This window comes from Helianthus annuus, chromosome 15 (genome assembly GCF_002127325.2).
Source record: "Helianthus annuus cultivar XRQ/B chromosome 15, HanXRQr2.0-SUNRISE, whole genome shotgun sequence".
Lineage (NCBI taxonomy): Eukaryota > Viridiplantae > Streptophyta > Magnoliopsida > Asterales > Asteraceae > Helianthus > Helianthus annuus.
In genome coordinates, this window is record NC_035447.2 from 163,841,443 (window position 1) to 163,858,155 (window position 16,713).

General features: G+C 39.8%; 1 protein-coding gene across 1 annotated transcript; it reads right to left on the bottom strand.

Moving 5' to 3' along the window:
- Positions 1–1,769: 1,769 nt before the first annotated feature.
- LOC110914489 lies at positions 1,770–6,964 on the bottom strand. Its single transcript, XM_022159278.1, has 4 exons — positions 5,440–6,964; positions 4,858–5,333; positions 3,320–4,773; positions 1,770–3,225 (listed from the first exon to the last, which is right to left on the bottom strand). Exons 1-4 carry the CDS (start codon positions 6,962–6,964, stop codon positions 1,770–1,772), a joined length of 4,911 nt encoding a protein of 1,636 aa, XP_022014970.1.
- Between the last annotated feature and the right edge of the window lie 9,749 nt (positions 6,965–16,713).

Below are 16,713 nucleotides of genomic sequence, written 5' to 3' on the forward strand. Positions count from 1 at the left end.
GGAGTAGTAGGAGTAGCGGCTGAAGTGGTAGCACTGATGCGTTTGGGCAACTTGTTCTGTTCCACCGCCTGATCCGTGAGGCGATGGGCAAGACCCTGTATGTCTTGGATGTTGTCGAGGTTAGCCGATGTCACATGGCTCTGAATCTCTGAGGCTAGACCCTTGAGGTACAACTCGATGCGCTTGATTGGAGGGTCCACCATGGTTGGACACAAGATGGCCAGTTCGTTCGACCGTTTCGTATAAGCTTCAATTTCCGACCCCGTCATTTTCAGATGATAAAACTCATCTTCCAACTTGTGAATGTCATCACGCGTGCAGTATTCCCTCTTAATGAGTTCCTTAAAATCGTTCCAAGGGGTGGCGTTAGCAGCTGCCAACCCTAGAATCTGAACTTGCGCGTTCCACCAGGTTAGCGCAATCCCTTCCAACGTGCCAGTGGCGTACTTGACCCTGCGAGCCTCAGGGCATTCACACATCTCGAACACTGACTCGAGCTTCTCAAACCAATGGAGTAGTCCCACTGCTCCTTCTGTGCCACTGAATGTGCTTGGACGACAGTCCATGAAGTTCTTGAAAGTGCAGATAGGTTGCTGTGCGTGTTGACCTATTGTGTACGAATAGGACAAAGGTAAACAAGAGAGTTGGTTTAGGAGTGTAGGATCTATTGATCCTTGTGTGTGCTATGACTACAGAATATACCTCCTGCTTGTGCGGCTGCAAGTGCCGCAGCAACTTGTTCGTTAATGAGAGCCGTCAGCTGGGCTTGAGTCATGTAAACGCGTCCAGACATGATCTTCGTAGAAAAGTAGCGGAAGTGAGAATGGTTCGCGAGTAGTGCGATGACAGAAGTGTGTAAGCACATAGGTATTCTCACGTATTAGTGTCATGTGTATCTAAACGTACTACGAGCAAAGTTCTATGCATTTCTAGCAAGCAGGTAATAAACATAAACCATATTACCTAGGATGTCGAGTCTTGCACGTGGAGCGAAGCGTCGTTGTGAATCGTTGAGCACTGTTCTGGTTATAGTCTGGTTTTAATAAAAACGTTTTCCCATATTAAAACCAAGTTCTCTATAACCAATGGCTCTGATACCAATCTGTCACACCCCCAAAATCCACCCGCGGAGTACCACCGCTTGGAGGCGTGACATGACCAGAATCAAGCCACCAATCATATTGAACATAGCATTTAAATATTAAAGTAATCATAACAACCCATCACAATATAATTGGTGTTTAACAAAACGTAATCTGAGTAGCGGAAGCATAAGTATGTAAACCCAAAGTGAATTCATAAGTTCAAATGTTTAAATGTTTAACATGGCATCCACGATCCATGTCACACCCCGACCACGTAAAACAACAAAACGTGGCGGAAACGTCGGGGAGTGTTGTAACAGAATCATTGTTTCACAACCATGGATTAAACAAATTTCGTTTTATTGAATTAAATGAGTTACAATGTCTTAACAATAAAGAAACATAACAAAACTTAACTAGTCTTGCATCTTTTAATGTCACTAAGGTCTCGTCCAATCCTATGTGAGCATGCATCAATATCTTTTTGGGTAAAGGGTTACCCCGGTGATTCTATATATTCACAACCAATCAAAACAAGTAATGTAGAAAGTCTACATTAGTTCAATCATGAGACATGCCCCATGAAAGTAAACAAAACATCACCCAAATAAAACACGACAAAGCAACCAAATAAAGACTACTAGACTAAAATCTAGATATCAAACACCCAAAATAAAACATTTATTAGCCGCCACCATCGTCTTCAGTGTCCCCACGAATATCCCAAGCTTCTAGAAGCTTTCGCACCTTCACAGTATTCTTTAGCTTTGCTCCCAAAAGTTTGTATCTAACCGTCTTCAAAATAACTTCACTAACCATTTCCGGAGGTCTCAGCTGATTTTTGAATAGACGATTGTTCCTCTCTTGCCATATGAAGTAAGAACCAGCCGCCACTACAAGCTTAGCAACATAGACCTCAACCGACTTTGATCTAGCACGAGCAAGAAGCCAATCTACAATATCCCTCCACTTCGGGTTAACCGAAGACATACCCACCTTGTGCCTCACTTTATGCCAAACTTGAGACGAAAACTTACATTCAAAGAATAAGTGAGGATGAGAATCAAAATTCTCATAGCACAAAAGGCAGCACATCATATTCATATTTTTTCGTCTTGAAATATCCCACTTCAGAATTTTGTCTTGAGTTAAAAGCTTACCTTTCATGACCAACCACAACATAAAGGCATGCCGCGGAATACATTGCGAGAACCAAACAATATTACACCAGTTAACTTCCGGCTCCTTATACCTAACCGAATGCCAAACGTTGGATGAGGAGAATTCGGCTAGGTTCGTACCATCCTTCCATAAAAGCCTATCCTGCTTTGTTGGAATTAATTGCATCTGGTCAAGCTGAATGAGCACGGGAAACAAATCTCTCCAATCCGTAGGCCATCGCCAAGAATCAGACGAATAGACATTAGCCACTGAATCATCTAACTTAAAATCCGCATCCGTAATGGTTCTTGGCGTAAGAAAATCACTTAACGGACCCGGATCACACCAAAAATCGTACCAGGCCGACGTGCTAGTCCCATTTCCAACAACCGACCAAATATGCTTTCTGATTAGAGGGCGAAGCTGAATCAATTTCCTCCAAGACCAGCAGCAATTTGCAGGAGTTTTGCAAACCCAAAAACTCCTTCCTTTTAAGTGGTAGCTATGAACCCACTCAACCCATAGCAAAGCTCGCTTAGACACGATACTCCAGATGTGAGAAGCCATAAGAGCCTTATTCATATCTCCAATTCGTCTAATGCCCAAGCCCCCTTCATATTTTGGAGTACAAACCGTTTTCCAAGAAACCTTAGATTTCCCTTTATTAAACGAACTTTCTTGAGACCAAAGGAAATTCCGCATTCTGGCTTCTAGCTCCTGAATTACCCTAGCCGGCAAGATAAACACGGACGCCCAATAGATATGCATGGAAGAGAGGACAGAAATAATAAGTTGAAGTCTACCAGCAAACGAGAGCAATTTGTTTCTCCAGTTTGTGATTCGCTTCTCTAGTCTTTCAATCAAAACTCGACAATCCTTATACCCAAGTCTAGAAGAAATAAGAGGCACACCCAAATACCTGACAGGCAATTTTCCTTCCACAAAAGGCATAATATTCAGAATAGCATCCTTGACATGGCTGTTAACATTACAAAAAAAAGATCGTGCTTTTCTGGTTGCTAGGAACTAACCCCGACATCCTGGTGAACATAGAAAGAGATGTCATAACACACCTTGCCGAATTGACTTCTCCTCTAGCAAAAATGAACAAGTCATCCGCAAAACAAAGGTTTATGATTTGCTGTTTTTCGCATTTATTATGGAATTTAAACGATGAGTCTATACGAACCGCATGTAAAAGGATGGCCGTTAAGACTTCCATGACTAGAGTGAAAAGGTAAGGGGATATCGGGTCTCCCTGTCTTAACCCGCGGCTTCCTTTAAAGAACCCATGAACCGACCCATTAACACAAACAGAAAACGAATCCGTAGAGACCAGAGTCATGATCCAATTCACCATATTCACGTGAAAACCAAAGCCAAGCAACACACTCTTAAGAAATCTCCAATCAACAGTGTCGTACGCTTTCTGAATATCAACTTTGAATGCACACCGAGGAGGACCCGTATTTCTATGGTAATTATGCATCAATTCTTGCGTGAGCATAATATTATCAGATATTCTCCTTCCTGTAACAAAAGCCGACTGATTGATGCTAACAATGTCATTTAGCACAACTTTAATTCTATCGGCCACGATCTTGCTTATACACTTGTATAAAACGTTGCAACAAGCAATAGGGCGATAGTCAACAACCCTTGCAGGAGTAGGCACCTTCGGGATAAGAACAATGGTCGTGTGATTCAATTCCTGAAGAAGGTTACCTGTTTCAAAAAAATCCAGAATGGCACAAGTCACCTCATTACCTATAATAGGCCAAGCACTTTTGAAGAAAGCCGCTGAATAGCCATCCGGACCCGGGGCTTTGTCAATGCCGATAGAAAACATCGCTTTTTTAACCTCTTCTACAGTTATGGGTCGAATCATATGGGACGCCTTTTGAGGATCAATGATTTTAGAGAACAAATCTGGGGCCGGATTGAGCGAAATATCCCCTTGAGAACCAAAAAACTTCTGATAATGATTAACAAAAGGTTGAAAAACCACATCGCCTTCAAAAATGTTACCATCCGGGTCTTTAATCACATCTATTCGGCTGAAATGATTCCGGATTTTTAAAGAAGAATGGAAGAAAGCCGAATTCGAATCACCAGCCCTTAACCAATCTACCTTAGACTTTTGTTTTAGAAACCGTTCCTCGTCCAGCGAAGCTTCTAATAAATCACGGCCAGCCTCCCTTTCAGCCACCTGAAGCTCGACATTGTTCGGATCTCGGTCAATACTTTGCTGAATCTCATCTAGCTTCAAACGAAGAGTTTCCACTTTTTTGTGAAGATTTCCTTGTTTAAACAATAAAGAACGAAGCGGGTGTTTAAGCATCCGAAGTTTTTTGACCACCCGGAACTGGTGCACACCGCTGACACTGGTATCCCACACACTTTTAACAATATCCAAAAATTCCGGCTTGAAGACCAAAAAGTTAGCAAACTTGAACGGCCTTGGCTTCACCATACCCGCACCCGGAAAAGATAAGATACACGGACAATGATCGGATAATCTGTAAGGCTAGAAAAAAGCAACAGAATTCGGGTAATCAGCAATAAAAGGAGTATTTCCCATAACACGATCAATTTTTTTCATAAGGCCCACCCCATTCTTTGGCTTTTGGCTCCAAGTAAAATGCATCCCCGTACGATTAATATCAACGACCTCAATCTCATCTACACACTCTTGAAAATCACGCATGCCAATAGAAACAATCGATGATCCCATAGAATTGTCTTCAAGATTCAGAGCCGTGTTAAAATCACCCATGAGACACCAAGGTTTGTTCCCCACCATGGTCTTGTGCACCGATAAATTATGCCATAATTGTTTACGTGAGACATAATAGTTATCAGCATACACGAAAGAGCAAAACACCATTCTTTTATCAATTTTAAAAACAAGCTGAATATGCATGACCTGAGGAGACTGCGACAAAATCATCACATCAAAGATAGCCGGGTTCCAACCAATAATGATTCTAGTGCCTTTCTCACAACATCCTCCATTAGAAGTCCAATCCCACGAGCGAAAGACGGAATTACAAACTTTACTCAAATTACTCACATCCACATGAGACTCTAAAATCACACACAAGCTCAACTTAAAATCCTTGACAGCCTGACGAACCTACTTCTGTTTGAGGGGGCGGTTCAACCCCCTTATATTCCAAGTCGCGATACTAACCATTATTAACTATTGGAGAAGGAGTGCTTGCCCCTTTAGGTTTACTCTTAAGAGTGCCATCTGTCATGAATTCATCCATTTCAGTGTATGCCTCCTCTACATCGTCATCAGAGTCGTCATTGCCCCTACCCGAATTCGTAGACTCCTTGCGGGAGTCATCCAAATCAGCCTCCTCTTCATTAAGAATATCAAATGGGTTATTTGATCTATTACTCTTAGAACTCGAAGCCTTGTTACTGTCTCCTTTAGGTTTCGGCCCTATAGGACGATATTCAAATCTAGGTTTTTGCTTATTGACCGGAACTCCGACTTTTTTAGCAATTTTCTTAGCATGAACCTCTGTGTACCCATCCTTATCCACAACCTGCGTCTTCTTAGTTGAACGATTTTTTTGACCATTCCGATTCAGCTCCTCATGCATCAGCTTGAAAGGTTTCGTAGGTTGTTTAGGACAAGAATCCAGATTGTGGCCGAACACACAGCAAGTGGGACATCGGTGCGGACTCCATTCATACTCCACATACATCGTCTCTTTCACAAACCCCTCCCCTTCAGATTCCGGAATTGCCATAGTTATTTCCTCCCGAAACTCCTTATCGGCTGAAATTTCTATTAGGGCTCTAGCGTAACTACTCCTGCCCCATGAGTCCAAGCACATCGACGTAGTAAACGAATCTAGCATCTTTGGTTCCCCAATAGTTGTAGCGATCAGACTCAGACCATCTTCCGTGTAGGCCGCAATCGGCACCTCATGAATTTTAACCCATAACTGCACCTTCTTTACCTCCTTCTTCTCTAGTTTCGTAGTTGGGGTCCAGTTGTTAAGAAACAATGGCTGAGAGCGAACAATCCATGGCCCATCCTTCATAACATTCTCCATACCAATCTCATCTTTAAACTTAAAAAAGAAAAATCCGTTAGCATTCATCATAGTTTTCTGCAAGCCATACTTCTTCCATTGCACACGCACAAAATAATCAACCACCGGGAAAGCCACACGATCACCCAAAAAATACCCGTAAAGAGTATTAGCCATCTTATCCTGCACCGAACGGACAGATTCCCTTGGCAACACAACATCACAACCCTCCTGATTAACGGAACTAGCAAGCGACCGAAAGTTTACTTTCTTCACATTATTAGCACTTACCGACTCAGCGTAAGACAAAGGCTTAGCAGCAACCCCATTATCCTTATTAGCCATCGATGAAGATTCACCAGTGTAGGGGTTTTCCACAGGTTTGGAAATACTCATCAACCCATCCAAAACCGAAGCATTTGACGTAGAAAACATACCTCTTCTCGGAAGTAGAGGGTTGCCTTCAATGTTAGTAACTCGTAACCCGATCCCACGAATTGGTGCTGTACCCGGTGTAGGCATCTCCTCACCCACCGGTTCATTCATGTAATCAGATCCATCTAGGTCGGTCGGTTTATTAGCAAAACTGTTCAGCGGGTCAGGCGGCTTCCCGCGGTCATGCAAGACACTAGCAGTAGTGTCACCAGTCTTGGAACGAACATCCATAGCTAAACAAACAACTCTCACGTGAAACCAGAACTTTAAACAACCATGCACACGATAACCCAAAACCCTAAAGCCGCAACAAACGAAAGCAGGAACGAAAGATAAACCCTAATTCCTAGAACCCTAGAATCAGTCTGCCACCCTTAATCGATTATGTTGGAGTTATCAATCTAGCTAAATTAAACTCAGTTAACCGCAATCAACAACAACCAACGTAATAAATCAGGGTTTCAATACTAATACCTAAGGCGGCGATTAAAGCAAACGAAAAAAGTGAAAACCCTAATTTAGATCGATCACTATTGCTAACGAGCTCGTTATAGAATTCTGAAAGGATCAAAACTCTAATCACAGACTGTTATACATCAGATCACGAAGAAAAATCAGGTTTCATGAAGAACAAGAAAATCGCCATTCCGGGTTGGGGTGTTACAGCTATGGTATCAGAGCAAAGGCTCTTTCCTGTAGAAAACTTGAAGATAAATTGAATAGCATGCATCAATATCATCATCAAATATCATCAACTATTGTACCTGAAACACATGTGAAAATACGTCAGCATAAAAATGCCGACGAGTACATAGGTTTTATGAAAAATAGGATCCATGACTTAGGTTTAAGAAAATGTTTAACCAAAAACTTGTCATGAATCCAGTTTAAGTATTTGCTTTTATAAAACGTTTGAAAATCGATGATAGATATGTATAGTTAAAAGAATGATGTAAGGTTAAATGAATAACCAAGTAAAAATGAGTTTGTATAAAACAAACTGTTTTGTAAAACAATGTCTTGTGAAAAATATGTTATTTGTGTAAAAATGTATAAATCCAAATGAATGATTTAAATAACGCTACGCCATGTAATATAATACAAGCACTTATATATAGGAAGTACCAGCGGCGTATCCACCATGCTTGTATCACATTACACACGTCTCGTTACTCAAATCACTTACCCACATAAACCACCAATGTAAATTGCCCATGTCTAAACCGTTGTCAAATGTCAATCAAGTATTGTGTAAACAAAATGTCATGTATGGCAAGTGAAATATGTAACAACCAAACCATAGGTAAGACTGCACAAACAATGTACTAAGTATGCGACGGATGGACATACATAGCATGATACCAAGTATAAGATGTCTTGTAAAACGATGTACTAAGTATGATGAACATACATAGCATGAAATGTTATGTAAAACGATGTACTAAGTATGCACACAATGGGCATACATAGCATGTGATGTAAAATGTACTAAGTATGATGAACATACATAGCATGATATGTTATGTAAAACGATGTACTAAGTATGCACACCATGGGCATACATAGCAAAAACATAATGAAATCTGTACTAATAGTGTACTAATGAACATAGCAAGTATATGATATAAAAGCATGAAATCATGAAAGTAACAAGTAGGCACATGTGTTTCACCCCCAAAATGTTTGAAAAACAGTAAAAGAGGGGTCTATGTACTCACTTGAGGGTGCTTAGAAGTCTTAGGATAACCACCAAGCAAAGATAGAAGATCACGGAATCAAACGGCACCTATATAATTAATAAATGGATCTATTGGAGGATCGGGTAGTACAAGGGTTCGTAAACCAAATAAGTATGGGAACTTATGTAATATGGTTTAACAAAACCTACGTACTAAAACGAAACCTATCCTACGTGCTTTTGACCCATTACGACCCGTTTAGGTAGCTTACGCCACTTTAACGCGTCGTTTGCGTAAAACGCGTTTGGAATGCCTAACTAGTCCTATGACAAGCAAGATATGCCTTAACATGTTTAATATTGTCGTTAAATCAGTTTAGATGTCAAAAATTTCGTTACATAGACTTAAAATGAATTTATGCGTAAAAAGGGCATTTTGGTAATTTACCTAAGGCATATAATCTACCTATCATATAACTAACTAAACGTCGTGACCATAAGGTATAACCTCGGAAGGTTATTCCCTATACAACTATGGTCACCTAATGTGTTTGGTCGGATCCTAAAGATCGACCAATGGGTCGGGTTCGTAAGCATAAGCGATTGATTAGATCGCTTACCTTTACGACCCTAAACAAGCACAAATCTAAAAGCGACGAGCTAAACATGCTAGAACATGTTTAGTAAAGTTAGAAAACAGGTTTGGTATTAAAACAAACGGTTTTAATACCCTAGAGTAGTTTGGTTACAAAATACGCGAGAAAACGCATTTTGGCCGAAACTACGACTCGTCACTGAGCCTAGATAACGTGGTAATCAGTAGGTATAGTTACTAGAGACTATAACCATCGTGATTACGCTCACGTTATGAAGTTCAAACGAACTTCGCATTGACCATAAACTGGTTAATGTAGAAAGTCAAACGCAGTTTGACTTTAACGCTAAAACGAATGAAAAACGCGAAAGAATACTTACAGAAGGTCCCCGCAAGATTCGAACCCGATTCACTCTCATGTAGGAAGCATATACTTCCACTTAGAGAGTGTAGAATCAGATTCAAATGTGACGAAGAATGAAATGGGTGAGGGGTATTTATAGATTTCCTTGAACCGTTAAGATCGTTCGTCGAAAAACGTGATTTGAGCTAGACCTTACATGTGGGCACATGGTTTTCAAAAACCATGTGAGCCCCTAATGTGGACTATGTTCATTGAATACCATCCCATGGTTTTGCAAAACCATGGGTGAAAACCATTAACACTTCAAAATGGACTAGGTTCATTGAATCTGCCAGAAATTTCAAAAATGGTCCCTACACTTGTAAAACTTGATTTTTTGGCACTTTTAAACCCCTTTAACCTCATTTCAAGGCTCTAAAATGATATTAAAGTATAGGGAACTTAAAATATGCTTAAAGACATCACGGATGTCGGTTCGTTTGGTCGTACGGTTGCGTTATTCGCTTAATTACGAAGGGAGTCGTAACGAACGCAAAAACGATCCAAATTAAGCGACGAATGGAATTTATCATACCAAACACTAAAATAAAATATTTTAATGCTTACATAAATTATTGGATGTCCGGAAGTATTCAGAACGTAAAATATGCGCGAAAATGCAAACTTATGCACTTTTTGACGATTTTAGTCCCTGAATGAGCATAAAGTTTATTTTTGCGCACCAAACACCTCAAAGCCTATTTCTAAGCTATGTAAAGGATATTTAGGGCATATTTAACTTATGATCAAGTTCCGGAAGGTCTGTTACAGTACAAATTGACATACTTTCGTAATTTGTCGAATTTAGTCCCTGTAAGCGAATTAACTTGATTTCGGCATACCAAACCATTCAAAACTTATTTCTAAGTTATGTAAGGGTTATTTAAGGTATGCTAAGCCTATTTCACTGTTCCGGAGTGTTTGTTGCATTAAACTGGTTATATTTACGCATCAGATCGCGTATAACCTTCCAGAAAGCGATTTAAAGCCCGAAATCGAACAAGAATTGATATGTGCAAAAGATACACATGTTTATACAAATCCCAAGTATTTCATTGGTTTGGTATTTGTTTGATGGTCGTGGTGACACAGGTGTCACAGTCTCCCCTACATTAGGAAATTCGTCCCGAAATTTATTCGTAGGAGTCTATTTTGTGACTTTGTGTCAAATAGCCACCAAAGATATGCAAGGCAATATCCTGTCATTTCCTTAACGGAGACTCTTCAGAAATGGAAATGAAGGAAAAATCAGGGATATTCATTTCCCTTCGATGGAAAATTTTCAGAAACGAAAAATGCACATAATGAGTCATTTTCCTTAATGGGTATCCTTTAGAAACGAAAATGCACGGAATGAGTCATTTTCCTCAATTTCTTCAGAAACGAAAATGAACGGAATGAGTCATTTTCCACGATTTCTTCAGATACGAAAATGAACAGAATGAGTCATTTTCTACAAACGAAAATGAACGGAATGAGTCATTTTCCACAAACGAAAATGAACGGAATGAGTCATTTTCCACAATTTCTCCAGATACGAAAATGAACGGAATGAGTCATTTTCCACAAACGAAAATGAACGGAATGAGTCATTTTCCACAAACGAAAATGAACGGAATGAGTCCTTTTCCACAAACGAAAATGAACGGAATGAGTCATTTTCCATAATTTCTCCAGATACGAAAAATGAACGGAATGAGTCATTTTCCACAAACGAAAATGAACGGAATGAGTCATTTTCCACAAACGAAAATGAACGGAATGAGTCATTTTCCACAAACGAAAATGAACGGAATGAGTCATTTTCCACAATTTCTCCAGATACGAAAATGAACGGAATGAGTCATTTTCCACAAACGAAAATGAACGGAATGAGTCATTTTCCACAATTTCTTCAGATACGAAAATGAACGGAATGAGTCATTTTCCACAATTTCTTCAGAAACGAAAATGAACAGGGTTAACTCTAGATACACGACAAAACTTGTTGTGGTTTCTGTGCACTAAATTCCATAATTATGTATGCATCCATAATTACGTAATTCCTTGCACAGTCCGCACAGTTTGTTTTGTAATGTTTTGGGGAAAAATATCAAACTTGTGATGAGGGTGACTAGACTACCATAGGGTCCTTTTAATTAGATCAATAAATGATCTCTTTAGTTAGACCACCTATGGAGTCCTTTCAGCTATATCATCACATGATATTCCTAACTAGATTTTTGGATCAATCTGTTTAACTAGACCACTCAGGGGGTCTAATTATGGAATAGTACAATATAATTCAAGGGTCCTTACTATCACGTAAAAGCCCATTGAGGATTTAATATAGTACCTTTGGATATCCTACTATGAATCCCTTATACGAAGATATGGAAGATTCTACGAGGATTTGGATAAAAATTGGATCACAAAAACATAACAGGGAACACATAAGCACATAATCACATAGTTGTTTAACTTGGTTATTAATTTGTTATCTTTGGACGCAGATACTTAAAGCACACCAGGAACCCAATCCGTGGATTTCATTTGGCACTTTAATCACTTTCAAGAATCTATCTATAAAGATAGAATGATCTACCAAATATTCGATTTCGTTTTCAAGAAAACGCAATAGATCATAAGATGGAAGGATTTTGGGGGTAGTATGTTTTTCAAGGAATACGGCTCCTTGATTGTCGGTATTGAAGGGGATACATTGTTTATACATGCCATCACATTTGCACATTGCAATGTAAAATAAAAAGATTTATTTATAAACAATGATAACAACTGTTTCATGGACCTTGACAACAAAAGAAAATAATACACAAGACATGATTATTTCTAAGGGTGTTGTCTTCTAGTCGGTCAGATGCTCATTACTGTGCTGGATTAGCATTAGCAAGCTTTGGGCAATTTCTTCGGAAATGACCCACCTCGCCACAATTGTAGCAAGGACCTGGTGGAAAGCGAGCTTGAGCAGGATTGTTGTTAGCTTGATTTGGTGCAACTGCAGCTCGGCAAACCTTTGCGGTGTGACCTTTAAGTCCACAAATTTGGCATTCGCGGCACTTCACCCTAGCATGATGATGAAGGTTACATTGGTTGCACAAGGGTGAATTTCCATTGTATGGCTTCCTAGCAGGGGGTTGAGCTGGTTGGTTGGGGACGGCTTGATCATTGTGAGTAATCATGGTGAAGTTCTGAGAAGCCTTTCGCTTCTTTGACTTCTTAGGGGATCCAGTCTGTTCATCCATGGTCTTTGATTCCTCGATTGGTTTCGATTCCTCGACCGGTTTCTTGTCACCCTTTCGGAAAAGCTTACATTTCCTGATCTGAGATTCGATTAGGGTAGCAGATAATTCAATGGCCTGTCTAACTGTGGTAGGATTACTACCAGTAACAATGTCCTGAACTAAGTCAGGGAGACCATCAATGTATTTCTCGATCGCCTTATCCAAAGGCGTAACCATGGAAGGACACAACAGGCTCAGCTCCTCATATCGATCGGTGTAGGCTCGATGTTCACCGCTGTCTTGCTTAAGATCGTCAAATTCTCTTTCCAAGGCCCTGATTTCATGACGAGGACAGAATTCCTTCATCATCAGGGCTCGAAGCTCTTCCCACGTTTGAGCCAGTGCCACTTCGGCACCCGTATCTCTCATCACACCGTTCCACCATGTCAAAGCCCTTTTCTCAAAGAAACTGGATGCGAAATCTACCTTTCGCTCGTTTGGGCATTGAACATGTCTGAAGGTGCTCTCTAGACTTTCGAACCATTGCAGAAGTGCAGTCGCTCCTTGAGTCCCAAAAAACTTTGATGGCTTAGCTGAGTTGAACGTCTTGAATTTGCAAGAGGCATTATTGTTGTTGAGAGCTTGGTTGCATTGAGCAACGATGTTCGGGATTGCAGCAGTCATTTGCTGCGTAATGATAGCTGCCAGTTCTTCATTAGGTATCTGATTGTCGCGTCGTGGAGGCATTCTAAAAGGGAAACAAGAGAGAGAAACAAGTGAAATGGCATTGGGTAAGAATAGGGAATTACCGACCAAAAGCATGGGTGATGGTCATTTGTTTGAACCACGAAGCAAACAAACGACACACAAAGGCTGAATCAAAGTAAATAGGTCCCCATAATGTATCGCGAAGACATGCTCGCCTACAAGTGGACACTCACCCCAAGAGTTCCCAGGTAAGAGTGACTGGTCCGATACTGCGGATTTGTACGAACACTCTAGCCTTAGACAGAAAACTCAGGGTACAGGCACCCACTCTTCCAGTTTGCACGTGTTCATATTATTTAGACCCAAACTTTGACGAGTTTGAAAACTCAAAAGGCACTAAGCCAAATATGAGTCAAACTGGAAGGGTTCAAAACCTTATAATAAATCATCCTAGAACAGATGATTAGTTTTCAAGGCAGATCAAATTTATGTTCTTATTGTGGTTGCCACTTAAGGATAAGTGACGGTATTGTTTTATGACTAAACGCAAGTAAACTCGCGTTAGGGTCCTAGGAAGGTTATAGTCTAGGTCGAAGCATTACTAATAACCTAATTCTCTATAACCATTGGCTCTGGTACCAACTTTTCTGTCACACCCCGACCACGTAAAACAACAAAATGTGGCGGAAACGTCGGGGAGTGTTGTAACAGAATCATTGTTTCACAACCATGGATTAAACAAATTTCGTTTTATTGAATTAAATGAGTTACAATGTCTTAACAATAAAGAAACATAACAAAAATTAACTAGTCTTGCATCTTTTAATGTCACTAAGGTCTCGTCCAATCCTATGTGAGCATGCATCAATATCATCATCAAATATCATCAACTATTGTACCTGAAACACATGTGAAAATACGTCAGCATAAAAATGCCGGCGTGTACATAGGTTTTATGAAAAATAGGATCCATGACTTAGGTTTAAGAAAATGTTTAACCAAAAACTTGTCATGAATCCAGTTTAAGTGTTTGCTTTTATAAAACGTTTGAAAATCGATGGTAGATATGTATAGTTAAAAGAATGATGTAAGGTTAAATGAATAACCAAGTAAAAATGAGTTTGTATAAAACAAACTGTTTTGTAAAACAATGTCTTGTGAAAAATATGTTATTTGTGTAAAAATGTATAAATCCAAATGAATGATTTAAATAACGCTACGCCATGTAATATAATACAAGCACTTATATATAGGAAGTACCAGCGGCGTATCCACCATGCTTGTATCACATTACACACGTCAAGTTACTCAAATCACTTACCCACATAAACCACCAATGTAAATTGCCCATGTCTAAACCGTTGTCAAATGTCAATCAAGTATTGTGTAAACAAAATGTCATGTATGGCAAGTGAAATATGTAACAACCAAACCATAGGTAAGAATGCACAAACAATGTACTAAGTATGCGACAGATGGACATACATAGCATGATATCAAGTATAAGATGTCTTGTAAAACGATGTACTAAGTATGATGAACATACATAGCATGAAATGTTATGTAAAACGATGTACTAAGTATGCACACAATGGGCATACATAGCATGTGATGTAAAATGTACTAAGTATGATTAACATACATAGCATGAAATGGTATGTAAAACGATGTACTAAGTATGCACACCATGGGCATACATAGCAAAAACATAATGAAAAACTTAACTTTTTTCGGCGAAAACCCTAATTCTCTCTTTAGCATATGGCGATCCTGAACCTTCTTCCGTAACCCTAATTTTGCTTCGATCTTTCTGCTGCTGATTAGTTTATAGAAGTTTCTAACATCTAAAACGAAGTTGGTCTGCAGATATGTTCGAGTTTCATCTAGGGTTTCCTTCAATCGCCGCCTAAATCCTTTCTTCGAAGTTGATTTCATTGGCTTCGGCCTGATTCTCCCGAGTAAGTTATCTGAAATTGTTCGAAGCATGGGTTAGGGTTTCTTGCTAGTTAGGGTTTCTGTTTTGTCTCTCCAGTTTGGTTGTCGACGGGTTTTGTTTGGTGCTTTGTTTTTTCGAGATTGTTTCTGCATTTGCTTTAAGAGAGTTGGTTTTTTTCTTTCTGAATGGAAGAGCATAACAAACAGATTGATGGCGGCGGCAGACCTTCTTATTCGTTTGAGGGTTTGGCCAGCCGAATCATGGATGTAGACGGTAATATATGGTTACCTAGACGGGGCACAGTTCAGACACCTTCAACTGAATCCCGTAAGATTAACATAATTGATGAACTGTCGAAGATTTCTGTTCCAACCATGGCTGCAAACCCAAGTCCGGTTACTAGGGTTTCTGATAAGAATGGGATTGATCAGTCAAACATGAGATATGCGCCAAATTCTGATTTTGATTATGCTGAATCAGCTGGTCAAGGGAACATAAAATCTTCGGGAACGCAGGTACCGTTATCGTTTGCTAAAGTTGTAAACAACACTACGGAGAAGGCAAAGGTGAATTTTAGGGAGATGGAATCTACCGAGACTGTAGATGGAGCTGATGTTGTTATTCCGTTGTCTTCGGTTAAACAAGTCACGGACAGGTATGCGAACACTCTTTATGGGTACTTCTTGGGTAAACGTCTAGCTTTTCCTGTGGTGGATTATTTTGCTAAGAACAACTGGACTAAGTACGGTTTGTCTAGACTAATGATGAATGCGAATGGATTCTTTTTCTTTAAATTCAAAACAAAGGAAGGGATGGATAAAATGGTAGAGGATGGGCCATGGATGATAAGAAACGTTCCGATAATTTTGAAAGAGCGGTCGGCTTCTATCAAACTTGAGAAAGAGGATATCAAAGCTATTCCAGTTTGGGTAAAGTTGCATGATCTGCCGTTAGCGGCATATACCGAGGATGAACTTAGTTTGGTTGCTTCTAAGATAGGGGTGCCTAAGATGTTGGATTCGTATACTGCCACGATGTGTGCTGAATCTTGGGGAAGAAGTAGTTATGCTAGAGCTCTAATTGAAGTGCAGGCGGGGGCTGACTTAAAAAGAAGTGTTACTGTTGCAGTTCCATCTTTAGATGGTAATGGCTATTCTAAGGTGGAAGTCAAAATTGAATATGATTGGGAGCCATTAAGGTGTTCTTCTTGCTGTGTTTTTGGTCATGATGATAGTTCGTGTCCTAAGAACCCTCAGGTAAACATGAGTGGGGATACTGAGAAGAAGAAAAATGATGACTTTCAGGTCGTAGGAGCCAAAAAGAAAAAACCTAATAATCAAGGGCTTCATATGAAAAACCACAAGCCAAAGGTAGTTTACAGGCCAGTTGTCAACCCTAAACCAAAATCGTCCTCAAGGAGTCCGATGCTGAATCAGGTT